We start from the raw sequence: 24,149 nt of genomic DNA on the forward strand, positions 1-24,149 counted from the left end.
CCCATTCTACTCGGGCCACAGCGGCTACTACTGCTTTGGGACGGGGTGTCCCTTTGCAGGACATCTGTCAGGCGGCGACGTGGGCTTCGCTACACACGTTTGCCAGGCATTATTGCCTTGACAGCCAAGTCCGGAGGGATGGCTTCTTTGGCCGTTCTGTCCTCCAGGACTTTCTGGTGTGATCTTGGTTCGCAGACCCACCACCGGGGATGGTATTGCTTGGGTATCTATTCTAAGGTGAGGAATCTAACTAACGTGTTTCTTTCAGATGAACAAGTTACTTACCTTCGGTAAAGATGTATCTGTAAGAAACATTAGTTAGTTAGATTCCTCACCGACCCACCCATCCTCCCCGTTCTACGAACTGACATCTAGGGTTAAGGTCATCCTTTTCAGGCCCCTAGATTTTATTTTTGGCACCAGTGTCGGTCTTTGCATGGCTCTGCGTTCCTGGCGCGGAAAGCTATGTACAAGAACTGACGTCAGCACGCGAGGGCGGCGTCTAAGTACTCCGACGTCATTCCGGCGCACGACGCCGACGACGGACGCGGAGCCCCAGACGACGCCTAGCGACGCGCAAGGGGTATTGCTGACCAAAAATCTTCCGGATCCAGTCTGACGCCTGGGGATATTCTAAGGTGAGGAATCTAACTAACTAATGTTTCTTACAGATACATCGTTACCGAAGGTAAGTAACTTGTTCATCTGGTACAAGTCAGTTCTGTGAACTCCTGAGAAAGGAGCGCAATATAAGGTTGCCACATCTCTCGATAAGAGTCCACTTGCATAGTTAATGTCAATGTGAGTTTCTCCATTCGGAGCACATGCCAAATATGATGAAGCCAGCCCTGACGAGTTGGCAATCTATCTGTTCACCAGTGTGCCAGGATGGTCTGATTTGCAGCCCCAATTGCAAGGCTGATATGTCGGCCTCTGTGAGATTTGAGTGGATATGTAAGTGGGTTGGGAAGGCCCAGAATGGTCCAAGTTGGGAATCTAGGTATTTGAGTTTTGAGATTGGTGTCGATGTCAGTCAGAATCTTATCCCAGAATTGGGCCAACCTGGAGCATTACCAGAGGATGTGTAAAAGGGTCCAGAGGGAGCCACTCTGCTTCCAGCGCACCGGATTGCCTCTGTGTAAGCAGGTGGCGGTAAAATACCATTGGTGACCATTTTAGTGGCAATCTCTATGCTTGATGAGGTGCAAGCCTTGTGTTATGCACGATAATATATTTCCTGCCATTCCCTAGGGAACAGCTGCTTGCCGAGCTCCAATTCCCATTGTAGCATTCAGTTTAGAAACCCCTATATACATGTACTATCATATACTAGGGACTTGCCAGTAAATGTAAAGCACATTCACTTTGTCACTGGTCAGCAGGACCAAAGTGCACAGAGTCCTAAGAATCATCAAAACTGGTTTCAGCAAAGGAAGGCAAAAATCTATGGTGACCCTGCAGAAAGTGCCTGATCCAACAGGTGCCATTGGTAATATCTTTTTATTATGAAATGTTGCGACAGAGGCTTTAGGCTTGACATATATATTATGAAAAACATACGTTAAAAAATAGGCCTTTAAGGAAGGATTGTTTTGTGTTAAAGAGTGTAGTCAGAATTTTGTGAATTAGGATCTCACAGAATGCTTTAATAAGCAAGGGGTTTGGTGTTGATTACCCCTTGCAACAAACTGGAGGTGGATGATTTGCATTGCGATAATCCTTGTAAGACCCTCTTTGGATACTTTGACAGGTTTAGCTGTCTACCAGGCAATTGTAATACAAAGAATTAAGAAACATACAAACAACACATCCAGCCACGCCTCCACCCACCTACTTACCTACCTACCTTTGGGTGAACCATCTTCTGCGATTTACGTATTTTGAATTTCCTTCACACCCTGCTCCACCCATTACAGTATGGGGCAATGGATCAGCCCGCTTCAGCCATAGGTACTTACATGTTCTTGTGAGTCACAGCTTTTTTGCGGATCATATTTGCACATCTGTCTGAAAATGAGTGTGCATCAGTGACAGGGCTTTTATAGGTCCTCCTTCATCCACTTGCTTGCCTCTCATTCAACGTACAGTACGACCAGAGGTTCTACACCAGGCAGCCATTTTAGAATGGTATTGTCCATTGTGTATTATTTTACTGTTCAAAGATGGCCACCACAGTGCTTCAAATCATGGAGGCCATGGTGAAACTTTAGAATGACTATTTATTATGCACAATGCGATTGCAAGATGGCGCCATGTTACATTTTTTATTTGTTATTGCAAACTTGGGCCTGACACCTTTAGACGTCGTATTTTTTAATGTGCTTTTACTCTCATAATTGATCTTGTGTGTTTTATTGTGGATGGTTGGGTAAGTGAAAGTAACAAAGAGTTAGTGGGCGGATGTATGAGTGCAAGAACGAGTGACTGGGGGTCGTGTGTGATGATTTATAGCATGCCTTAAATTACCAGTGGGTGAAGAGGCATTTTCAGGTATAAGTCCGGTCCTTTGGCTGTGCCTATGCTTGTTATAAAACCAAACCTACCTTACTGTCAAAAGCCAACTATGGGAAAAAAGCGGCATAATATTGATGGAATCGGTGCTTTTTTTTAGTAGACTTTAAACCTTACAATCAGCACGTATTAAACCCTAGTAATTTGATTTTAGAACAGTCAGCGGCCACATGTTCCTTGCGCTTCTAGAAAGATACCCTCCAACACATGGGCTCGACAGAAGAGAAATTCAAGTGAAAACAGTTGGAAACATTTCCAAATGGAAAATTTGTATGTGCTTTGTAAAGGGTAATATTCCTTGAAAAATATCTCTGGCTGCGATAAGTGAGCGTTTGACCTGCCATTAGCTCTGTAAATCACTTGCGGGGAATGTGATTAGAGCAGCAGTGCAGTTTAGCGAGTGTGTAATCTAAGAACGCCAATTTTCTTTTTGTTTGATGAAAATACTGATTTTGTTGACCCCTCTTCTTTTGTGGGCGGCCTAGTAATTAAACAGTCTTTTCTCCTTTTTTCCAGACCTCTTCTGTTCCAAACAAGCGAGCACATTGCCAATAGCCCTGCAATTGGGGATATTATTCCATACAGCACCATTCTTCAGTTTCTGTTCACAAGGGCACCTCCTGAATTAAAATCACCTTATCAGGTAAACGACAATTATTAACCCTAACAAGCAAAGGCAGCTTAAATCCGGTCAGATTGCTGAGAAGCGAGTGAAGTTACTCAGTGGGTGAATCTAAATACTGTAGGAATCTACATGCATGCTGCAAGTCACATATTGGAACGTACGATCATTTTTGTTTATTATTAATAATATGATATTAACAGCTATGTGAACAAGAGAGACTTAAAGCAAGCGATATACAATATATTTACTATATATATATATATGTGTGTGTGTGTGTGTGTGTATATATTTATTTGTGTTTTAAACAAGAATTCTGATTCACGTAGACCCACAAAGGCAAGCTATTTCTAGTGCTAACACTGGAAAATGTGATTGATTATACTGTTGAATGCGTGAGAATGATGTCTGGCAAAGTAGTTACAAATTCAGATTCTTGGAAATTTGCCTCCGCCTTTCAACTGACCGCACTAAATCAAGCATCCAATCCAATCCTATAGCAGCGAAATGTTTAACTCTTAAGTGCTAAGGAAAAGTACTGGTGTGTCTTGGGCAGTAAAATGTTAACCACACTCTTATGGGTTGATTTCCGACCCAAGGTTGAAGTGGCGTCACTGAAGCTTCCATACAAGGGGCGGAGGGGGAGCTGGGCTGACACCACCGGATGTCGAGTTCTGTCTACTGTTTAGCGTCCCAGCTCCAGCACTTGCTGCAGTGTATGTTCTGTCCCCCAGCAGGGAGCGACAAATATTGTAGAGAAGCCATGGAGGGGGTGTTCACTGATTGATTGTTATGAAAAAGGGAGGGGGCAGAATAGGGAATTATTCATTTGATTAAAGTCCCAGGTCTGGCAAGAGAACCGTGCCGAGAACCACAGGTGACACTCCATTTGAGAAGGAGGCTGAGCTGTCGAACTTCCTGAAGTTTGTGACTCTAAAGCGACAGCCCAGCCTGTTGTGAGGCACTGGGTTCAGCAATAATATTACTGGGGGATTTAAACCCTGGAGAAAGGTTCTTGATGTTCTCGGAATCCCCGGAGTGATTTAGAATCTCTCTGGGGCAGTTTTTGTTCTATTGCCCCGGCTCGTGGACGCTAGGAGATGGTCCTTGGATGGACTGATGGGTAAATTGCGCAACCCGACTACTCTGTCCGACTATATGCGCTGACTGAGGGGAGACCATTGTCCACATTGTACGGAATGATATGTAGTGACCGAACCGCCCTACTGCTCCACACTAATGCTGAAGGCCGCATAGGAAAGGTACCTGGGGAACCAATGCCAGAGGGGGGCTGGTGACAGACTGTACACTAAATTAGCGACTAGTAATACTAGATATTGTTACACAGAATTAAATTTACACAAAGAGTGTACAATACAATAAGGAACCTTTCCCATTTAATCTTGATTCACAGGTGATGGTACAAGATTCCATACATGGCAGGCAGATTTCACACATTTGCTGTGGCAGTGCCCAGTGGTGGGTGAGCTAATATTGGGGTAGGGTCAATATGGTTGACATTTCATTGATTCGATTACAGAAATGGGTGTAGTGGTGTCAACGACAAATGAAGAATACAAATAATGTACTGTTTCCTAATATTCAGTTTGGGAATCCTAAATTCGGATGTCACAGGACTTCTTCCAAGTGTCTTGGGAAATGTATCCTTTATGGAAGAAGAAACCTCACACATAATAGTGTCATGCTTCATCATCGGCATCCTCTCCCCATCCTGGTAGGTCAATGCCAACAGGGCGGACATGACCTCCTCGAAGACTGTAATGGAAGGAGGGAGTTCTTAGATAAAAACTACTGGACAAAAAGAGGGGCATCCAGATCAATTAAAAATACCTCAGTGTTCCAGGGCTATTGCATTTATTCAAGAGGACACCAGGTAATTCTAAAGCCAATTGCGGACGATATGTTGAGGACAATGGCTCAGACCCATCTACCATCTGCCAACATACTTCTGGCCTTTGCTGGTAGCCTAAACAGTTTTTGGCATTCTTCAGGGCTAATGGATCACTAAAACTAGTTGCTGTGGCTCTACTAGTTACTGACACCCTTTTCGTTTAGGCTTTACTCCTGCTGGGGTAAGTTAAACCACGGAACTGTTCTGTTGTCCCTTTTACTGGCAAATAGAGGTATAGTTATACGTTAGTTAAAAGATACAGGTTCCTCATATGAGGGTTGGAGAAGAGAGCTAAAGGAATAGCTGTTGGAGGCGAAGCTGAGATTGGTCAAGTAAAGATCAGGTGAAAAAGCACAAGTAAGTATATCCATATGGAGAGACTTATATGATATCTTATGCGCTGATCAATCAATCAGGGGTTTGTAAAGCGCAGCTACTCACCCGCAAGGGTCTCAGGGCACTGGGGGAAGGGACGGCCCTGTTGAGTGTTCAGGTCATCTGAAGAGCTAGGTCTTGAGGTCCTTCCTCAACTGGTAGTGTGGGGGTTTGCCAGAGGTTCGAGAGGGAGGTCATTCCAGGCCTTGGCTGTGAGGTAGGAGAAGGACTTTCCTCCTGTTCTGGTCTTGTAGATGCGTGGGATGGTGGCCAGAGAGAGGTCAGCTGATCGGAGGTGTCTCTTGGGTGTTTGGAAGGAGCGGCAGTCGTTTAAGAAAACTGGTCCGATGTTGTGGAGGGCCTTGTAAGCGTGAGGGAGGAGTTTGAAGGTTATTCTTCTTTCGATGGGGAGCCAGTGGAGATCACTCAGGTGTTGGTGATGTGGTGGTGGCTGGGGATGTCTAGTACCAGTCTAGCTGCGGCCTTCTGGACAGTGTGGAGGTTGTGAAGTATTTTCTTGTTGATTCTGGCGCAGAGAGCTTTGCCGTAGTCCAGTCTGCTACTGATAAAGGCCTGCGTGACCTTTTTTCGGGATTTGGGTGGGATCCATCTGAAAGTTTTTCAGAGTATGCGGAGGGTGTTGAAGCAGGCCGAGGATATGGCATTGATCTAGTGGTTCATCGTGAGTGCTGAGTCTAGTATGATGCGATGCTGACGAGAACTTAGCAGAAAATTCAGACAACAAAATTTGTTGGGCTGCTTTGTGTGGTTGCCGGGATGCCATCGGTTAATGAATAACTTGTTTCTGAGACAGTACTGGGCCTTTTCGCTGTCATAATTGTTCTGAAGAGAAATGCTGCCTGCGCTCACAGTTTAGAACTGTTCTATATAATCAATAAACAAGGTTATATATATTTCTTTTAAATGTGTATGAGAGTCAGAGACCGATATAGTGTTGGAAATTCTGCATTTCAAAGAGCGAGAGACAACCAAGTTTAGAATCTATCATCAGGCGCACATATAGATAACTAAGTTACCTTAAAGGTTTAAATATTGAGTTGAAAATAGAAAGGGAGGGAAAAGTTAGGGAATTAATTCAAACATGATGCCTAGACAATAATTCTGTAAACAAAAATATACTGGAAGCATTTGTATATTTATATGGTATGGTGAAGTAAGAAAGACAAAAAAGTATCCCAATAGGGAATGGAACAACTAAGTCTAATTCCAAAGGGAAATGGAGGAAGACACAAATAGAGGGAAGAACAAGTAATATAGCCGCAAAAGAACCAAAGCCTAAAACTCAGTTTGGCTGACAAAAACGCTAGCAACAGTCAGGTGTTTTGATATCAGCTGTAAACTGCGAGTATTAGACACTTCACAAATGTGTCGCTTGAAGGAGGGAGAAGAGTCCAAATGACAGCTTAGATCTGATGGTAGCGTTTAATATTATGAACTACGAAGGACAGAATAAATGGACCAAGCTGTCAAAATTCAAGCGAATGCCAGGAAGAACACTCTATCAATCTTGAATGCACTAATGTGAAGTTGATGCTCACCCATCCACGCCTGAACGGCTGTAAGAGACCAGGCAGAGATCCTGAGGAGAGGTTCAAGCACCCCTTCTGTGTAAAGCTTATACCATGCTTTACATAGGGGAGCATAAATGTGTCTTTACATACTTTTACAATAAATAATTTACCTCGTCCTTCCCGGATACCAGTCCCTGGAGGACAGAACATTTTAATGCTCAGTGAGTAGTTTAGTCTGTGTTCAAACTGTGGGGCTGTTTTTTTTTATTGGTTAGTGTTAGTTTATGAAACCCAACCACAAAAGACTCCTAATATCCAACCGTTTTATTTCAAACTTACAGTTCTTAGTAAAAACATTCAAAATAACATCAGTTGTGGAGGGGCCATGGCTGGCAAGAAAGCCGAATGGAGGTAAGCCTCTGCGGCTCTACCAGGACATAGTATGATCCTGTGTAGATCCTGCTAGGCCACCACCATTAAGTCTAGGAAACTGCCTGAATACATGGACGGTTGCTGTTAAATATTAATGGTGAGCTCCCTGGCTAGACCATGTCAGGCCCCCAGAGCCCTACGCTCCTTACTCCGTCGTAGTGGGGTGGGCAGACGGATGCAAGAGATGCATAGGGGATTGAGAAGCAGAGGTGAGAAACCATAGAAAACACTAAGGAAGGCTTTGGAAGGCTGCCAATGTGGGAAACCCAGCGTGATGAAGACTGTTGCATTACTGACCTGGCCGTAGCAGCCTACTGGCGTGACTGGGCCAGGAAAGGGCATGTGTTTTCCCTCCAAGCGGAGTGACTAGAGAAGATGGGGGCTGTGAAAGATTGGAGGAGTGAGGACTTCAGCAGCCTGAAACCAACTGAGGGGCTGTCCCACCTGTAGTGGCCCAAGGTCCGAAATCTACCTGGAAGGAAACCTGCACCTAGCTGGGGATCATGGCACTGATGCCCTGGGAGTGGGGGCACAGGGCCAGATCTGGGGATTGAGACACAGCAAAGCAAAACTTTCAGAGGGGAGCCTGTCCATGGATTGGCCTCAGAATTCTTGCTACTCTTCTTTGTCTCTGTGGATTTGAGCATTCCCAGGCTAGGTGCAGTGTGAAAAGTAATTCGCATTTGCAGATTCTATCCCACCCTTCCCTCTCCCAGGAACAGGCCGAATCACTGGTAAATACCCTATTGTGTGAGGAGGCCTTTGATCCTCGGCTCATCAACCTAGTTTTTAACAAAAGCCAGACTATAATTAAGAGCTGAATCAGAGAAAAATGACAAATCTTGGTGTGCCAGAAGCTGTGCAGATATGTGGAAATGAATTTCAGATCTGCACTCAAAGTCCTGATTTACCATAAAAGTGGTGTCAATCTAGTCTACTGGCCTGACTATGGCAAACTATAGTTTGGGGGTAGATTTCACGCATAGTGTACAATACAGTGAGGCGCATGCAAACTTTTTGGTACGTTGCTATTGATGTTCATACTCTCACTATGAATGTTCACTCATGAGGCCTGCAGATGTCTGTACAATCCATGAAGGGTCCCTCCGTGACAATCTGCCTGCGTACAGCTTCCGGGCTGAGTTAGGTGGTGGTTTCACACTCTCAACCCCACTTGTGGCACGTATTTACGTACAACCAGTCCATTGCGTCTTACCCTAGGTGCACAAACAGTAGGCCTTTTCTTAAAAGGCCGACACTGGTGGTTAGCGCACCCAATCCATTCCAGCACAGTTTACAGTGAGTGAGACTCACAGCCGAAGTCCAAAAGCTGGGCAGTCCCAAAAGTGAAAAGTCCCAGGGCATTAAATGGGTTGGACGCCATTTCTTACAGATATTGGCAGACGTAATGGGAATGGAAACAGGAACGTCAGATAGGGAGATGGATATACTGAGACACAACAACTTCTTTAGACACTATGTTAATTTGGGGGTGATACTGCTAACCAAGTCATGAATCTCTCTTTAACCACTGGTAACGTTCCAGTAAGGTGGAAACAGGGTAAAATCATCCCTCTTCTGAAGAAACCTTCCGCGGACTCAGCCGTTATTAGCAACTATAGGCCCATAACACGGCTTCCTTTTTTTGCTAAGGCACTAGAAAAATATGTAAACTCAGTCATTACCAACTATATAGAAGCTACTAATGCCCTTCACCCCAGACAATCGGGTTTTAGAGCTAACTATAGTACTGAAACAGCCCTACTGGAAATTACTGAAAGCATTAAAGGTACCCTTGATAGAGGAGGGAAAGCAGTTTTAATACTGCTAGATCTCTCGGATGCTTTTGATACCGTGCCCCACGACCGTCTCCTTCAGAGACTTAGAGTATGTGGTCTTGGGGGCACGGTTCTCATCTGGTTTGCCTCCTTCCTTAACGATCGTCAACAATCGGTCTGGTCCCCACCATTTTCAGCAGATATTCCCTTACTGAATGTTGGTGTGCCTCAGGGCTCAGTATTGAGCCCCACTCTTTTTAATATCTATATGGCTCCTCTGGCTTCACTCGATGAAAAATTTGGCGCTAAGATTATAACCTACGCAGACCATTCACAACTCCTGTTTACATACGGAGAGGATGAACCTGTTAACGAAACCAAAATTAACCAGTGTTTGTCCAACATCTTTGACTGGTTTCGCCGGAATCAACTTGCGTGTAATTCGGCTAAAACCGAAATTATCTTTTTTGGACATACACCGGGTGATAAATGGAAGAATTGGTGGCCTCAGGACCAACCTTCCCCCCTAGCCCTGTCACCACGGTGAAAAATCTTGGAGTCCTACTAGATTCTGATCTTTCTATGAAATCACAGGTAAAATCGGTGACTGGCATATGTTTTCGGCTCCTAAAAATGTTGAGAAATGTTCTCTCACTTCTATCTTTTCCTCACAGGCAGACGATAGTTCAATCCCTGATCACCTCAAGTCTGGACTATGCTAACGTCCTGTACTTGGGCATTCCGAAATACTTAATTAACCACCTCCAGTTGGTTCAAAATGCGGCGGCTAGGGCTATCTTGATGGCCGGGCCTAGGACCCATCTGACAAGTCGCCTATAAACCTTACATTGGTTACAAGTGAAAAACAGAATTAACTTCAAGGCGTTGGTACTAGCTTTCAAGGCCTCGCATGATAGCGGGGCTCTGTATCTCAGAAAGAGATTCACCCCCTACTGTCCGGGTAGGACGTTAAGATCTTCGACCCAACATCTGTTAGTGGTGCCAAAATTTCTTCTAGTAAGGAAGGGAGGACGCTCCTTCCAGGTGACCGTAAGCAGATTATGGAATTCTCTACCTCTCTCCCTCAGAAGTGAACCTGAACTTCTTAGTTTCAGACGCCATCTTAAGACCTGGATGTTTCATCAATAAATTCGCTGTGTAGAAATGGAAGCTTGTAGGATCTCCCCCTTCTTGAGGTACTACTTTAGCGCCGGGACACTCTTTTTGAGTAGCCGTGCGCTTTACAAATCCCCCATAACTTAACATAACATGGTGATCAGTATGACGTTGCACTAAAATGGAGAAGCACATATTTACCGGACACAAACCCCCTGCTTTGGGAGCATGGATTGCTGCATGGCAACTGTGATGGTGTTCTTTAACAGTCGGGGATGCCCCCATTAAGATGTGGGATCCATTGATCCCACTTAGAAGAGTATTTTGTTGCCTTTCCTCAGCAGTTCTTGTGTGTAGCTTTAGAGTGTAATCAACTTTTGGAATTTCACCTGTACAGAACAGGGAGACTGCTGAATCATATCCTTGAGATTATACTAAACATACTACCTCATCCTAAGTTTCATAGATTGCACAGCCACTCTAGGAGGCCAATTATTTTGTTTGGAAGATAGTTTTTATAAATAAGAAAACTATGGTAAAACTCAAAACGTACTGAAAGCTTCTTTTGGTTTTGAGCATTGCACTGTATTTAAAAAAAATTGGTCTAAGTTTGTGTAGGTTGGCCGGTTAAAGCATGCGTAAAGAGATAGATGTACTCTCACGCTTTCCTGCTTTACTCCAGCAATGTCAACTCATTCTTCGATCCTTATTAGTTTCATAAACTGAGTGGCAAGCTATTCTAGTGAGTAATGTCACATTGTTGTTAGATAGTGAGCGCTATACGAGCACAATCGTGTAATTGTTGTATTTTGTTCAGATGCACAACTTCACTTTCCTACCCTAAACCTTACATGATGGATGGATACCCTTTTAGGAGAATTCACTTTCAGTATTTCGAAATGACCCAGCAGATATTTCTTTCGTTCCACAAAGCGCTGAATATCCATTTATTTCAAACTTCTTGCTTTTCCTTCATTTGTGTCCTAGATAACTTGTTTTATTTTCAACAACTTGATGGCAAAGCCACAATTCAGCTGCGAATCTTAAAATTTTTCTTTTTTTGTCATCTTAAAATAGAGGGCTGAATGGTCGTTTGCTCGATACTCACAATGGCTTGATGACCACCCATCCGAGAAAGATAGGCTTGTTCTTATAAGGTAAATGCATTATTGTTTTATCTTCAAATATGTACAAGTGTTTGCAAATAGTGTTTCCAAATTAAACACAGTATTTGTTAGGATAATCTCTGTTTGTTGTGTTTGTTTGTTGGCCCTGCATTTAAATAACTTTTCTCATAATGTTGTTCTTAAATGCGATAAATGACTAAGCCAGTGCACTCCTGTACATTTGCCATTACCACCAAAAATTAACTTTCAAAGTATATGTATAGTTATTACAAATCAAAAAAAGGCTTGAAAATGCTGGGCGAAACTGCCTTTTATTATCTGCTGTGAAATTGCATATGTTATTAATAGCTTCATACCGAAACATCTGTGGCTATATTATGGATTGTGCCCCGGGTGTGCACCCGCTGTGTGCACCCCAATGGCACTTTGGTATTACAGAAGAGCCGCAGACGCTTGTAGGCTCTTTCTGTTCTACAGATAGCGCTGGTGCACATATAGCGCCAATGCTATTACCAGACGGTGTTCCCTCGTTTGCATGGGGAGGTGGCCCAATGCAAATGAGGGAATCCCTTTGCCTCTGCGCCTTATTATAAATACGGACGCAGAGGGTGGCAGCCCTCTGGAGGGGGGCAAGGGGGTCATATGGACCCCCTAGACATCTCCTAGCAGGCAGGTGCATTCACTCACTGCACCCGCCTGCAAGGTGATCTCTACTTCCCCCCCGAAAAGTGCTGGTGGGTTGCCACCTGCACAGTGAAACACTGAGCTGGTGCTTCGGAGCCGCTCTATTTTTCTCTTGAATGCTGTGCCCCCCCCCCCCCCCCCCCAGTGTGAGTTGTGCTGCCCTGGGAGCAGTTCATTCAATGGAACAGGGCACTCTTTCTCTGTTTGCTCCTGCCGCACTTGTTTTCAGGTGCGCTGTGGCGCAAGCAGAGAAAGTGCACCCTATCTATAATAGGGGCCCTGTTATTAAATTCCCAGATGACTTAACCCAGGGCTCCCAGAACCCCCTTCACCTGCTTGGCTCCTCAGCATTTTCTTTAAAATGCATTCAGCTGTTTCGATTTATGCCTATTGAGAGATCGGAAATCCATGGACGTCTTTCAGTCTTTAGCTGTGGTACATACAGCCAGTAGCAACAACATATTCCTTCCCCACTTGGTGTGGATGCATCTTAATCTTGACGTTCTAGAAATTAGGGCCAGCACCCCGTTGAAGCATATCTGTTCTCCTTTACCAAATGCCTAAAGAATAAAATCCCTACCTCGTTCGTTGAGAATCTAGAAAATAATTGCCCTTTCCGGGAGTAAAGGAAGCATGCCACAATTCTTGCTTCTCAGATTCCAAGATCTGATTTTGCACATGTATCATTCCAAATGCCACAGAATGCCACACACCTCCCTCATTTTCACACAACATAATATAGAATTAAGCTCCCTTTAACCAATATCCATACAACATTTCACTCACACTACAAATAAACACACTGACACCTACCAACAGAATTAAAAGCAACCCTTTTAAACTATACCTACTGCTACTCCCTTAAAGACTATCCTAAGGACGCACCTCTCTTACACATTCACAGTTTGAATGTAACTACTACCAAGCCCACCAATTACACCCGTATAGACTCAATAACAAATTCCACCACCACACAACCTATCAAAAACAACACACTAACTGTATAACCACAACCTAAGCATCTGGCACACACAATGCCACTTACCAGGAAGAAATTTTAAAAAATCAAGAAAGGCTCAAGCATATGGTCACTAATAATTGCACCTTCCACCAGAATTAGCCACACCCCATGCAAACCATCAAATTCTGATAACCATCATGGACATATCTTAGTAGTGCTAACCTATTTTAAAACAATGAGGTGGGGTCCTACCTGTAGCTGGATGTATAGCCCTCCTGTAAGCCAAATTAGATTGAAGATATTTCCGCTAACACAATTAAAATTTATTAGCCAAACAGATTTTTTTCTTCACACTACTCCTGCTCTCCACCTGACCTTCTAGGTGAAACTTCTGTACATTTATATGCCAAATACCAGTTCTTTTTAGAAATAACTGTTCCTTCCCAGACATTAGTTTGACATCATTGTCCACATAAGTTCTGGGGGAACTCCTTCCTGGCAAAGTATGCTTTCTAGAAATTCAGTGGTCATACTCCAGACCATTTTAACCTCTGAGCATGTAGGGAAATGGTCTGCCAGTACTGTCACAAAGGGTTCTTCTTGTGCTAATACAGCAAAAGGGTCCATGATATTGAATGTTAGATTGCACCATGCACCTGTGGAAATTCCATTGAACAGGCCAGAATAAGGGGCTGCCCAGGGTTGAGGGATTTCTGGGGGGTGGTCATTGCTACGCTTAATGGGGTTCTGGAGCGCTCTCTCCCATGTACGACAGAGGTTTGCCTACTCGGCCTGTTCCCTGGACCCAAATCATGCAGTTCATCAGCGAAATGCGTTTTTATGTTCGGGCAGTACCGGCAATTGTAAAGTCAAGAAAACCACACTAAAAATGTTGACGAATATGAAAAAAATACCCAAAAAATGAAATTGTATGAATGGAACCGTGAATTTGAATTTGAGGTAAAAAGCATCAAGAAAGCTCAACTCCCAATTTAAAGGTTAATTTTCTGATTGATCGAGATACGATTTCAGGTTGACTGCGATAGAGAGTGGGGTTTTGGGGGGGTAGGGGGGGGAAGCTAAACCTAGCTTGTTGTACCGGTCCAAGTTTTTCTCTTAGGACTTAGCCTTGTTTCTTAAGCTCCAAGATATCTAGTGTGGTACGGCAAGAGGGTAAAGCCTAGGAGGGTCCCTTAAATGTGATACACTGTCATTGAGCTCTTGATGAAGCTGATGTTTTTGGTGCCAAAAGCTCTGAGTAGGACAAAGCTGGATTCCATAGCTGCAGAGGTTGCTTTGCTGCTGGGATAGATTTGCCATATTACACCCGTCAGAATATTGCCTTCATTCAGACTTTGTCGTTTTTTATGGTTCTGAAAATCCACCAGAGTGGCAAGGTTGGAAGCTGTAGCTGGGCAGAGGCCCAAAAAAGGTATAGTGCAAGGATAGACATGAGCACCCTAGACACTGTATAAACTGTGAAATACGGCAATAGACAGGGTTTAGTTGCCCCCTCTTGGCTCTGGTGCAACTGCACATGCTGCACCAATGGAAGCTACACCCCTGCATTTTTTGCCATCACTCTTTTTCCAGTTGCTTGAAAAGCTCCTCCTGGTCAATTCTGCAGCTCTCAGGTCCTCATTTCAGGCTTCTAGGCACCACATCTTTCTCCAGCTAAAGCTCCTGCAGGGTTGATTCTTCACTGGTCACCAGCTGGGTAATTTTGGAGTCTGGGGCACTCTGTTGTTTTCTGTCCATGTAAATGTTAAGAGAAGAGTACACTGCTTTTTGTGAACCTACAGATGATGACTAAAGGCTAACTACGTGACACTTGAAGAGCACCTGCTGAGAGCCAGGAGAAGTCTTGCATGCTTGAGTCTTCTTTCTTCCCACTTTCAAGCAGATTCTTCTTTTTGCGAGATGTTTTCAACTCATGTACATGATTGGTTCGAGGAAGTGGTAGGTGAGGTGGCAGTCTTATCCTGTGCATTATCAAGTGACTGGAGAATTCCCTACACCAAAAGTGGGCTACTTTCTCGCAGAATTCTAAACTCCTTTTAAAGCACTTAATCTTTCAGTTTCCTGCAAATCTTGCCAGACTCGCTCAGTCAAGGTGCCCAGCTGTTCTCCACCTCTAAAAGCTCTGGCCTGGCCTCCGGCTGCTTCCCTACTCCCTTCTGCAAGGGAGGGGGGACAGAAAGTCTCAGATGGCTTTGGGATCCTGGTAGCGTCATTTGGCATTTCAAAATCTATAGAAGACCTTCGAAAGCTATTGTTTGTTCTGGTCCTGTCCAACTTCCAGATAGTATATCCTTACTAAGGTATCATTGTTGACACCACTCCTGCTTTCCTGCTGGTCAAGACATTTCTTTCAAGGTGGATTGTAGTTGGCTATCCATCCATAGATGCATATTCCATCTCTGCAGCAGATCTGAGAGGCAAACCAGTTCACAACAAGTTTATTCTCAGACAGCACAAGATACACTTTTCTAAACTTACTTTCCCACTAAAGTTATTAAAAATCGACTTTAACTAGTGAAATACATTTTGTTATATATGTGTGAGATACAAATACAATCTGCAGCCCATATATGATAATATATCACACCAAGGATGCTTTGCTTGCACCCTCAACCATGGCCTTACAAGAAAGTTAAAAAAGCCAATTCAGAGAAACTATTATTGCAACGTGAACGAATTATGTGGTATGGCAGGTGAGCCTTATGTAATACTAGCACCATACACAAAGATGCACCCTCTGTACTCTCTCAGTACACTTTCTCTCAGTCTTGGTAGAGTGGCAAAGAGCAAACAGGCTACTTAGAGAAACATGTGTTAAGCATTTCACATCACCAACATGGATGATAAGTAATTGACACAATTCGAGAACCCCATTTTATAAAAATAGCTGTGACTTGGGGGACTTGGATGCAGGTGCTCTTGGCTATCTGTGGTGCTGTACCGGATCTGCGGCCAGATGAGCTGACAGGCGTGACAAGAGAGAGTAAAAATAAATGCAAGATCTTTATGATGGAGAAACAGGAGTGGTTGGTTGTTTAAGCAGATGAATCTCTTCTCTTGATGCTTTGAATAAAGGTAGTCAGATTAACAACCAACAAGGCTTGGTACCTGAAGCACTCCAGTTGAGGATTAGGGGAACGTTGTAGAAAGCTGAGCCTCGCTGATGTTGGGACTACAGTTGACAGAAGCGACTGAGCGTCTACTCCGGGCCGCTTAGGGTGCAAGGCTTCGAGGTCGTAGACTGTGCAGTTTGTGCCTGCCGACTGCAGGGGACTAGTTTCTCTAGCCCAAGGGAGTTCTTGTGAAGTCTGGAGTTTGCAGACGTTCACCTTCCTTGTGGAACCAGTCTCTTTCTTTGGTCAAGTCGCAATCCAGCGGTTGTGGGGTGGCTGCTACAGGTGCAGAGCTTAGCGCCTATGTTTGTGGATTCCTGCCTTGTCGTGGACATGGGTCTCTTCTTGATATCATGTCAAATCTAAGGTTCTGGTGTCTGGGGAAGCCTTTAAATCTCGGATTTATGGGGTGTTAGTGGGTGGGAGGACTAGCAGCCAATGGCCATCTAGGCCTGCGGCTAATCTGCCCCATTAGTGATGACATCCTGTGGATGTATGTCACTGAATCTAGTCAGAACCGGATTTCTAGCCTAAATTCAAGATGGCCAAAACCCTCCTTGGTCATGCACCTCAGCTGCCAGCCCCTAGAGGTGTGGTCAACCTTCCTGGAGGTGGTCGCCTTCCTGCATAGCTAATTTTCCATCTGCCCGTGAAAAACAGTGCCTGGGGGAGGCTTTGTCCTAGTGTGGGTGACCGTTCCATTGTCCAGTGGCACCAGTGAAGCCTTTGAGGCTCTCCGCCACACCGATGTAATTCACTAGCCATCCTGTGTGGGCAGAGGTGTCACCTCCTACTCACCCAGGTCCTTTGTGTCAGACCTCTGGGAAAGGCACACACATCCCAGCATGAGGTCAGACTTCTGTCTTGGCGGCAAGGTGTAGAAAAAGCCTACCAAAGCACGAGAATACAGGTTAAACTAGGTGGGCACTGTCTAAAGTGCTACCTTGTTACATGCTGGTTAGACCGGACACCACCAGTGTGTCGAGGGTTAAAAACGGAGGTGTATAACACCAAACACGAAGGAAATCGGCCAGGCTATCATGGAGTTGGACATATAGGTAACGTCCTAATGCCAGCCCATTGTATCTTATGGACTGCTGATCACTTACGGTAGATTCACGTTTAGAATACTACCACAGGGCGGAATATGCTTCCATATATACTTCCATACAAATAATACTCTGCACCCTGCCTCCTGGGCAATAGGAGGCCTACCTTACTGGTGGCTGACCTATATTAGATGCAGTGAGGTGACCTTGTCACACATGGTGTCTGCAGGGTCTAACTCGAGCAGGAAAGCTGCTCATGCAGGGCTGACATGGCAGACCTGAAGAATTCATTTTTACTTGGGTTACTAAGGTGGCACAAGTGCTGCAGCCCTGGTACCCCTTTTACATCCCTGCCCTGGGTACCACTGGAACATATACTAGGGCCTTACAGGGGTGTAAATGCTTGCCAATTGGGTGCACCAATTCCCATTTACAGTTTGAGGGAAAGAGCACTGGTGCTGGGCCTCGTTAGCAGGACCCAGCACACTTTCAGATCAGTTAACGCAGCATCTAACAGCAAAAAAGGTAGGGAGATGACCATCCAAAAAGGGCAATTTACAACACTCTTGCACCCAGTACATGGTGAAAACTGTCTTTGATTGCTTGTGTTCCGGTTCAAAGAGGACCTCAATTAGCAGTTCAGGATTGACTGTTCCTACTGGAGCAGGATCAAGGCTGATTTGCATAGGGCTGGGTCTAATCTGAGTTTACATGGTGGGCAAAAGAATGATGAACTGGGATGTAGCCCGAGTAATTATCAGTGGCTGAGATATATTTAAGCATCCCACCCATCACTTTTTTGTTTACTAGATTTCTTACCCAGTTCGTTTTCTACTGTGCTGTTGCTCTAGACATTCCCTTGTTATTCCAGAGTTAGAAACCAACAAGCAGGCTGAATTGATCAATCTGGACAACAGTCTGAAGCACTGCTTTCATGTGTGGAAAAACACCCTTGGCTTCAGAAAGTCTAAATCACTTGGCAGTGAAGCATCATTCTGCACCTATTGACACATTCCCTCTAACCCCACAGAGTTTGGTACTCAAATGATTCCTCTACGATGATTCATCTCAACCAAATGCTTCTGTTCATCCAAACAGTGATTTAAAAAAGAGTAAGACTTGTAAGGCAATTGAATTGAAAGCATTTGCTTTGGAAGGTCTGAACTTCTGATGCCAAGTTTTCACTATCAAGATATACGCATGTCCTGTGGGAAAAGTCCTGCCTGGCAACCCACGTAACACAATGGGGGAGGTGGAGGTAAGCCAGGGCACACCCTCCACAGTTACAAGTCAGATAGCACAACAAGGCTGGCAACCCCACATTTGCCAAAGCATATGCAGGGGCCCCTTTAGGTGGATGCTTGCAGATGGCATGGAGGCTTTCAAGCATTATCTGTTCACAAGCCTGGACATGGATATTGCTATTGCCCAGTCCATGGGCACAGTTTTCTTTTTCAAGACTCCATGCATTGTATGCACTTTCCGTTTCTATGGAACAGACAAGCAGACTGATTGAAATGCTGTTCAGTGATCTTTAGCTTCTCAACAACAAAGCAGATATATCACTTGAGTATTGGCGGTTGAGTCCATTGTCAACTGGAAGGCCAATGAGTTTAACCTAGCCTTCCTCGGTTTTCTATCAAATGATGCCCTCCTTTGCACTGCCGAGATTGTGCCTAAAACAAAAGCAGCAACAGTATTTATTCCACTTGTTGAGCAGTGTTTACCTTCTGTGACACCCTCTGTAGCAGACCCATTTTAATGCAGCAAGAGTCTTTGTTGAGGTCAAAGCTAGTCCTTTATGGAAGATCAATGGGCTAAGAGGAAATGCAGTTTGGGCAGAGCCCCTCCACCCTCTCAAAATGCTCATCATATAGGCATAAATGGTAACCTCCAACACCGCCTAAAAACCTTAAGGAAGTGGAAATTATTTTAAAAGAAAAGTTCAAGACAGTGGTTTTGGCACAGATGCTCTGGGCCTTGAAACTATGGAACTGGATAGACTCTCTAGATGTCTAGGTTGGTAACTTGGGAGTTAGAATAATGCATTGCAATCAGTGCTTCTGGTTTGGGTGAGCGCAATACCAGTTTGTTACCCTTCCATGTATTCTTAAATTGGTGGTGAATGTTTACAAAGGTAATGGCCCTAGTGCCAGGGAACCTTGCTAGGTAGTGCATTTCTTTCTGGAGAATAGGCACTCATAAAGGATGGATGTGCCTTTTCTTGTTGTGTTTGATTTTCTGCATACTTGCTTGCAAACTCATGCAGTAGTTTGACTTTTTTTCTGAAATGTCTGAAATATTTTCTTGAGACTCATCAGTACCTGTATTTTAACATGGTTCTAGTGATTTTTGTGTTGCTCTTCTTTCTCTCCTTGTTATAATGCTTCGTGTTGCAGTTCTCAGCAGGCAACACCACAGTTATGCACTATGTCAACAAGAAGGGTATGGGGAGATCTTTTTACCTCTAAAGTGAGTTGATGATTCTCTGGTCCTGGTTGATCTCTCATAATGTTCTGATTCACATTACGATGGCTAAAGTTTGTACAGATGGACTTAGCAAGCTGAACCCACCAACATTGTGAGAGTACTATCTTTACCTTGATATGGTCGACTTGCTGTTCAACCACTGCAGGATGTTGGTGATAGACTTCTTTGCACCCAAGAAAATGTCAAGAGAATCCTCTGTCTTTGGTGATGCTCCTCTACATCACGCTTCCGTGCTTTTGCATTTCCTTCCTCATGTGATCATGAGAAGGAAAACTCCCAGAGGGGCAGTAATTTATGTACCGTCCCCAATGGGTGAGGAAAAGGTGATGTTTAACGCTGGCTACCGTGGAACTTCCTTAGAGGAAAATCTTTGGTCCTCGCATTAGCCCATCATACTACCAAATTTAAGAGGTAGTCTACCTGCTTGTAACCAATAAACGCCATCGACCTCAGGTCTCTATAATGCCACAGAACGCCTCAGTGACTTCCAGTATCCTTATAATGCACTTTAGGCATGGCCGTACTGGCCGTAGAAGGCATCTAGCGTATTCCTGGTGGGCTGGAAGGGATGGGGCAGTTTTAGAGCGGTGGGGGTGGTTTTGCAGCGGTGCTGCTATATCGGCCCCCTGTAACAAAAACACCAGCAGTGCTTCACACTCTAGGAATCCCCCTGTCCTCCTCGCCCGCCGGAACCCCCACCTGGCCCAGTCAGACTGAATTGCCAGGGCTGGTTTGTGTTCCCAGTCCGGCCCTTACTGTAGGAATGAGTTTAACATTTGAAACCCAGATTGATAAATATTTGAACCCCAGATTGATAACCTACTGGAATTGACTGCAGATTTTGATGGTCGGTGGAGTATTCTCTAGCTGGATTTGCTCTTATGTTCGCATATAATTGATATGGAAGTCATCCATAGATCGGACAGCGAGCACCATGCATTAACCCTAACCCTGTCTGATCATTTTAGGATAAACCCAGCCCCAAAGGGACTCCGTGACTTGGGGTGCCTTTCTGCATCTAACAACCAGAAGAATATAGTGTGGAAATGAGTGCAAGAAAATCCCTTCTCTCTTGAGGCAGTAGTTTCTAACGTAAGAACCGAAGTAGAGTTTTTCTCATCCCTTACTGATTCCACCAGATGTGAGGTGCTGAAGTTGGGACACATTGCACTTTTTAACCAGATCATTGATCTGCAGGCTAGCCGAAAGCGAATTATTGGTGGCAGTGAAATCCAATGTGCGCCATAATATAACCAGCTACAGGTCCAAATGTACACATTTTTTGTCAAGGGCAAGGAAGGAGTGGGAGAAGAAATTGTAGTTAACTCTTTGAGGCCATGATTTTTAAGGATAGCCGTATGTTTTGGAGCCATGCCACCACTTGTACTACTGGTATCCAAATCGTGTAGGACCTTTGTGTAGAACCCAATATTTACGTAGATAATTTCAGCAAGTTATATTCTAGCAGTGGAGCCATAGCTATGGATAATAAACTGATGGACTGTGTCTATGCTCAGGAATTTAATAACACTCTTGTCTTAACTTCATCAGAGACTCTAAATGCCATTAATTCATGTATTCCTGCCCGTGCCCTGGGTCCGAACAGGATTCCTAACAATTTATTTAAAGCCAATGCTTAAGTGTTGGGTCAGTGTATAAATATTCTGTTGAATGCTATATTGTCAGGTCTTACGATTCCACCTTCGTGGAAGTTTGTCGAGATCCTGCCCATCTACAAGGAGGAGGATCAGGCAAGCCCGGCAAACTATCGTCCCATCAGTTTGATTGATTCATTGCCAAAATAATTCGCCGAACAAGTACAGTTTTCAATTGCAGAATTGGATTGATGAGGAGGCTATTCTATCTGACTTCCAGGGGGGTTAATGCACAGTTATCAGTACCCTGAATCAGGTCCTTAGGTTCCTGTGTCTATATTGGCACAAGGTGTTACTCCATGGGGGAAAGCTGTATGTCATTTTTGTAGACCTGCATACGGCATTCAACCTTGTTCCCTGGGCAAGTATTTGAGAGTACTGGAAAATCTGGGTATTTCCCCCTTCTTTATGAGCATTTTAGTGAGACTCCATGTGGGAAATAAGACTTAGGTTCGATGGGGCACAGAGGGACAGCTTAGTGATCCATTCAGGGTAGTCCAAGGAGTCCAACAGGGCTGTGTTTTAGCCCCTGCTCATTTTATTTTTCTTTGTATGTTAATGGGGTGATTGACCACCTTAGTAAGGAGGGGTGTGATGCACCAAGTCTCAACGGAAGGAGCAATCCAGCCCTCCTTTTCGCCGCTGATATCTTATTAATTTCCAAGACACCGCAAGGCCTACAACTGCTCTTGAACCATTTTCTTCATTCGGGGTTGAGAGGGGCCTTGAGCTAAATGGTACCAAAACCAAATGCATATTTTTCTCTAGGGCCAGACATTTTCGCTGTAGTAGACATATCTTGGTGTAAAACATGCCTATCGATCCTGTGTACTCTGATTATTTAGACGTGCCGTTGACGTGTAACCTGAGCCTGGGTCCCGCAGATTGAAATGGCCCAATCGATGCTTACCCAACAGTCTGTAAATCTGGTGAAGGTGCACCGCAGACCTTCCAGGCGAGTGGCTCCTGTTTTGGAGATTTAAAATGTTAGTTATTGGGTCTGTATTGTATGGGAATCATCAAACCATATTAGCCTTGCTATGGCTGAGCATAGGTTTATGAGGTCTATTCTTTCACTTCCAAGGAGTATGCTTCTTGTCCCCCTGTATCTAGATCTTGCCCAGAGGAAGATATTGCACGAAGTTGAATGCCGAACAGTATTGTTTTCATATCGTTTATGGACCACAGCCGATCTTTATTTATTTATTTATTTTGAAGGTTTTATATAGCGCTGGCTAGACCCAGAGGTATCAGAGCGCATTACAAGATAAGGATAGTATGAGGCACTTAGGGTATAAAAGCATATGAAAGGTAGTGCAACAAAAATTTACAAAGTACAGACAACATGAGCATTATACAAAACCAGATAAATAAACAGGGGCAGGAGTTATACATTTAAGTAATTAGGTAAATGGTGAAACAGGAGAACAGGGTATATAAATTACTGAACAAATATAGTGTGATAGATAAGAAATCAGGAGTAGGACAGAGGTTAGGAACCCCAATAATAATTGAGGAGGTGAGTTTTGAGATCTTTTTTGAAACTAGAATAGGAGGGATTACAGCGCAGGTTTTTTGGGAGGGCATTCCAGATAATAGGGACATTGCCAGAGAAGGAGCGAGATTGTGTAGCTTTCTTTTCATGCAGAGGTGGGATTAGGAGTAGGGTGTTGGTGCTTCTCAGAGGTCGAGTGGAGCCCGCAGTGTGGAGTTTCTTTGAGCGGTAATGCGGAGTGTTTTGGTGGAGGAGTTTGAGTAATGCAGGCGGTTTTGTAGGCAGATCTGCCTTCGATAGGGAGCCATTTAAGAGATTTGAGAGCCGGGGATATATGATCGAAGCGTTTGCAGTCCGTGATGAGCCTGGCAGCAAGGTTGAGCACAGCTTTGATTGGAGCTAGGTGTACTTTGGGGATTCCATTAAGGATGGCATTACCATAATCAATACGTGACAGAACAAGCGACTGAACTACAAGTTTGAAATCATCAGTGGGTATGAATGGTTTAATTTTCTTGAGGTGACGGAGAGTGATCAGGGCTCCTTTGGCAGAGTTTTTGATGAGAACATTAAGGGTTAGGGTGTTGTCGATAGATCTTGAATCCTATTGCGAAGGTGTCAGAGATTTTATGACCCACACGGGTGTAGTCAAAATCCCCTGGTTTCATGTTATCAAAACTCTCTTACAGAGGTTGAATCTACATGATCATTGGCTTATCCTGGCGCAATTATCTAGAGAACAGATCAAAAATCTGTATTGGGAAGCAGCAGCTATGGACATAGTGACTAACATCACAGGTAGTCTCACCTTATCCTTTAGTGATGATTTTAAACCATTTATAAGTTTTGAGACATCAGTTGATGAAATCAAACCCTCTTCAGCATGCAAACTATATCTGCAGTTTAGATATCGTATCCTTCCGGTTAAAGCTTTTATTTTTAACTTTCCACACTTTTGTTACACTTATTGTTCTTTTGTCCCCAGTACAGTAGGTCGCCAGCAAAGTGTATTGTTCCGCTGTGTACAAATCTTAGTAATAGGAAACATCAGGTTGCTTTTAGAATTTTAAGTACCTTTACAGCTAGGCCCCATGTCTTCGGGGTGGCCAAATTTCCTGTGGCAACCTGGATAAGGCGCTCCAAGTGCCTAATAGATGTGTAAGTAGCTATAACTGATGTGAATACTGTGGAATGTTTTGAAAACGGTATATGTGTTTAGCCTACCAATTGTTTTAATAATTTTATCCATTTTATGATAACAGCTGGACTGTCTCTT

At 44.1% G+C, this 24,149-nt stretch overlaps 1 protein-coding gene across 1 annotated transcript in view; it reads left to right on the forward strand.

Annotated features, from left to right (window-relative positions):
* The window catches only part of COG5 (component of oligomeric golgi complex 5), a 1,436,183-nt gene that overhangs the window by 1,393,522 nt on the left and 18,512 nt on the right, over positions 1 to 24,149 (forward strand). The window contains exons 20-21 of the mRNA XM_085654126.1: positions 3,028 to 3,154; positions 11,356 to 11,435. Coding sequence (XP_085510252.1) covers positions 3,028 to 3,154; positions 11,356 to 11,435 — 207 coding nt within the window. The remainder of the gene's footprint in view (positions 1 to 3,027; positions 3,155 to 11,355; positions 11,436 to 24,149) is intronic.

This window comes from Triturus cristatus, chromosome 4_1, assembly GCF_964204655.1.
Source record: "Triturus cristatus chromosome 4_1, aTriCri1.1, whole genome shotgun sequence".
Classification (NCBI taxonomy): Eukaryota; Metazoa; Chordata; class Amphibia; order Caudata; family Salamandridae; genus Triturus; species Triturus cristatus.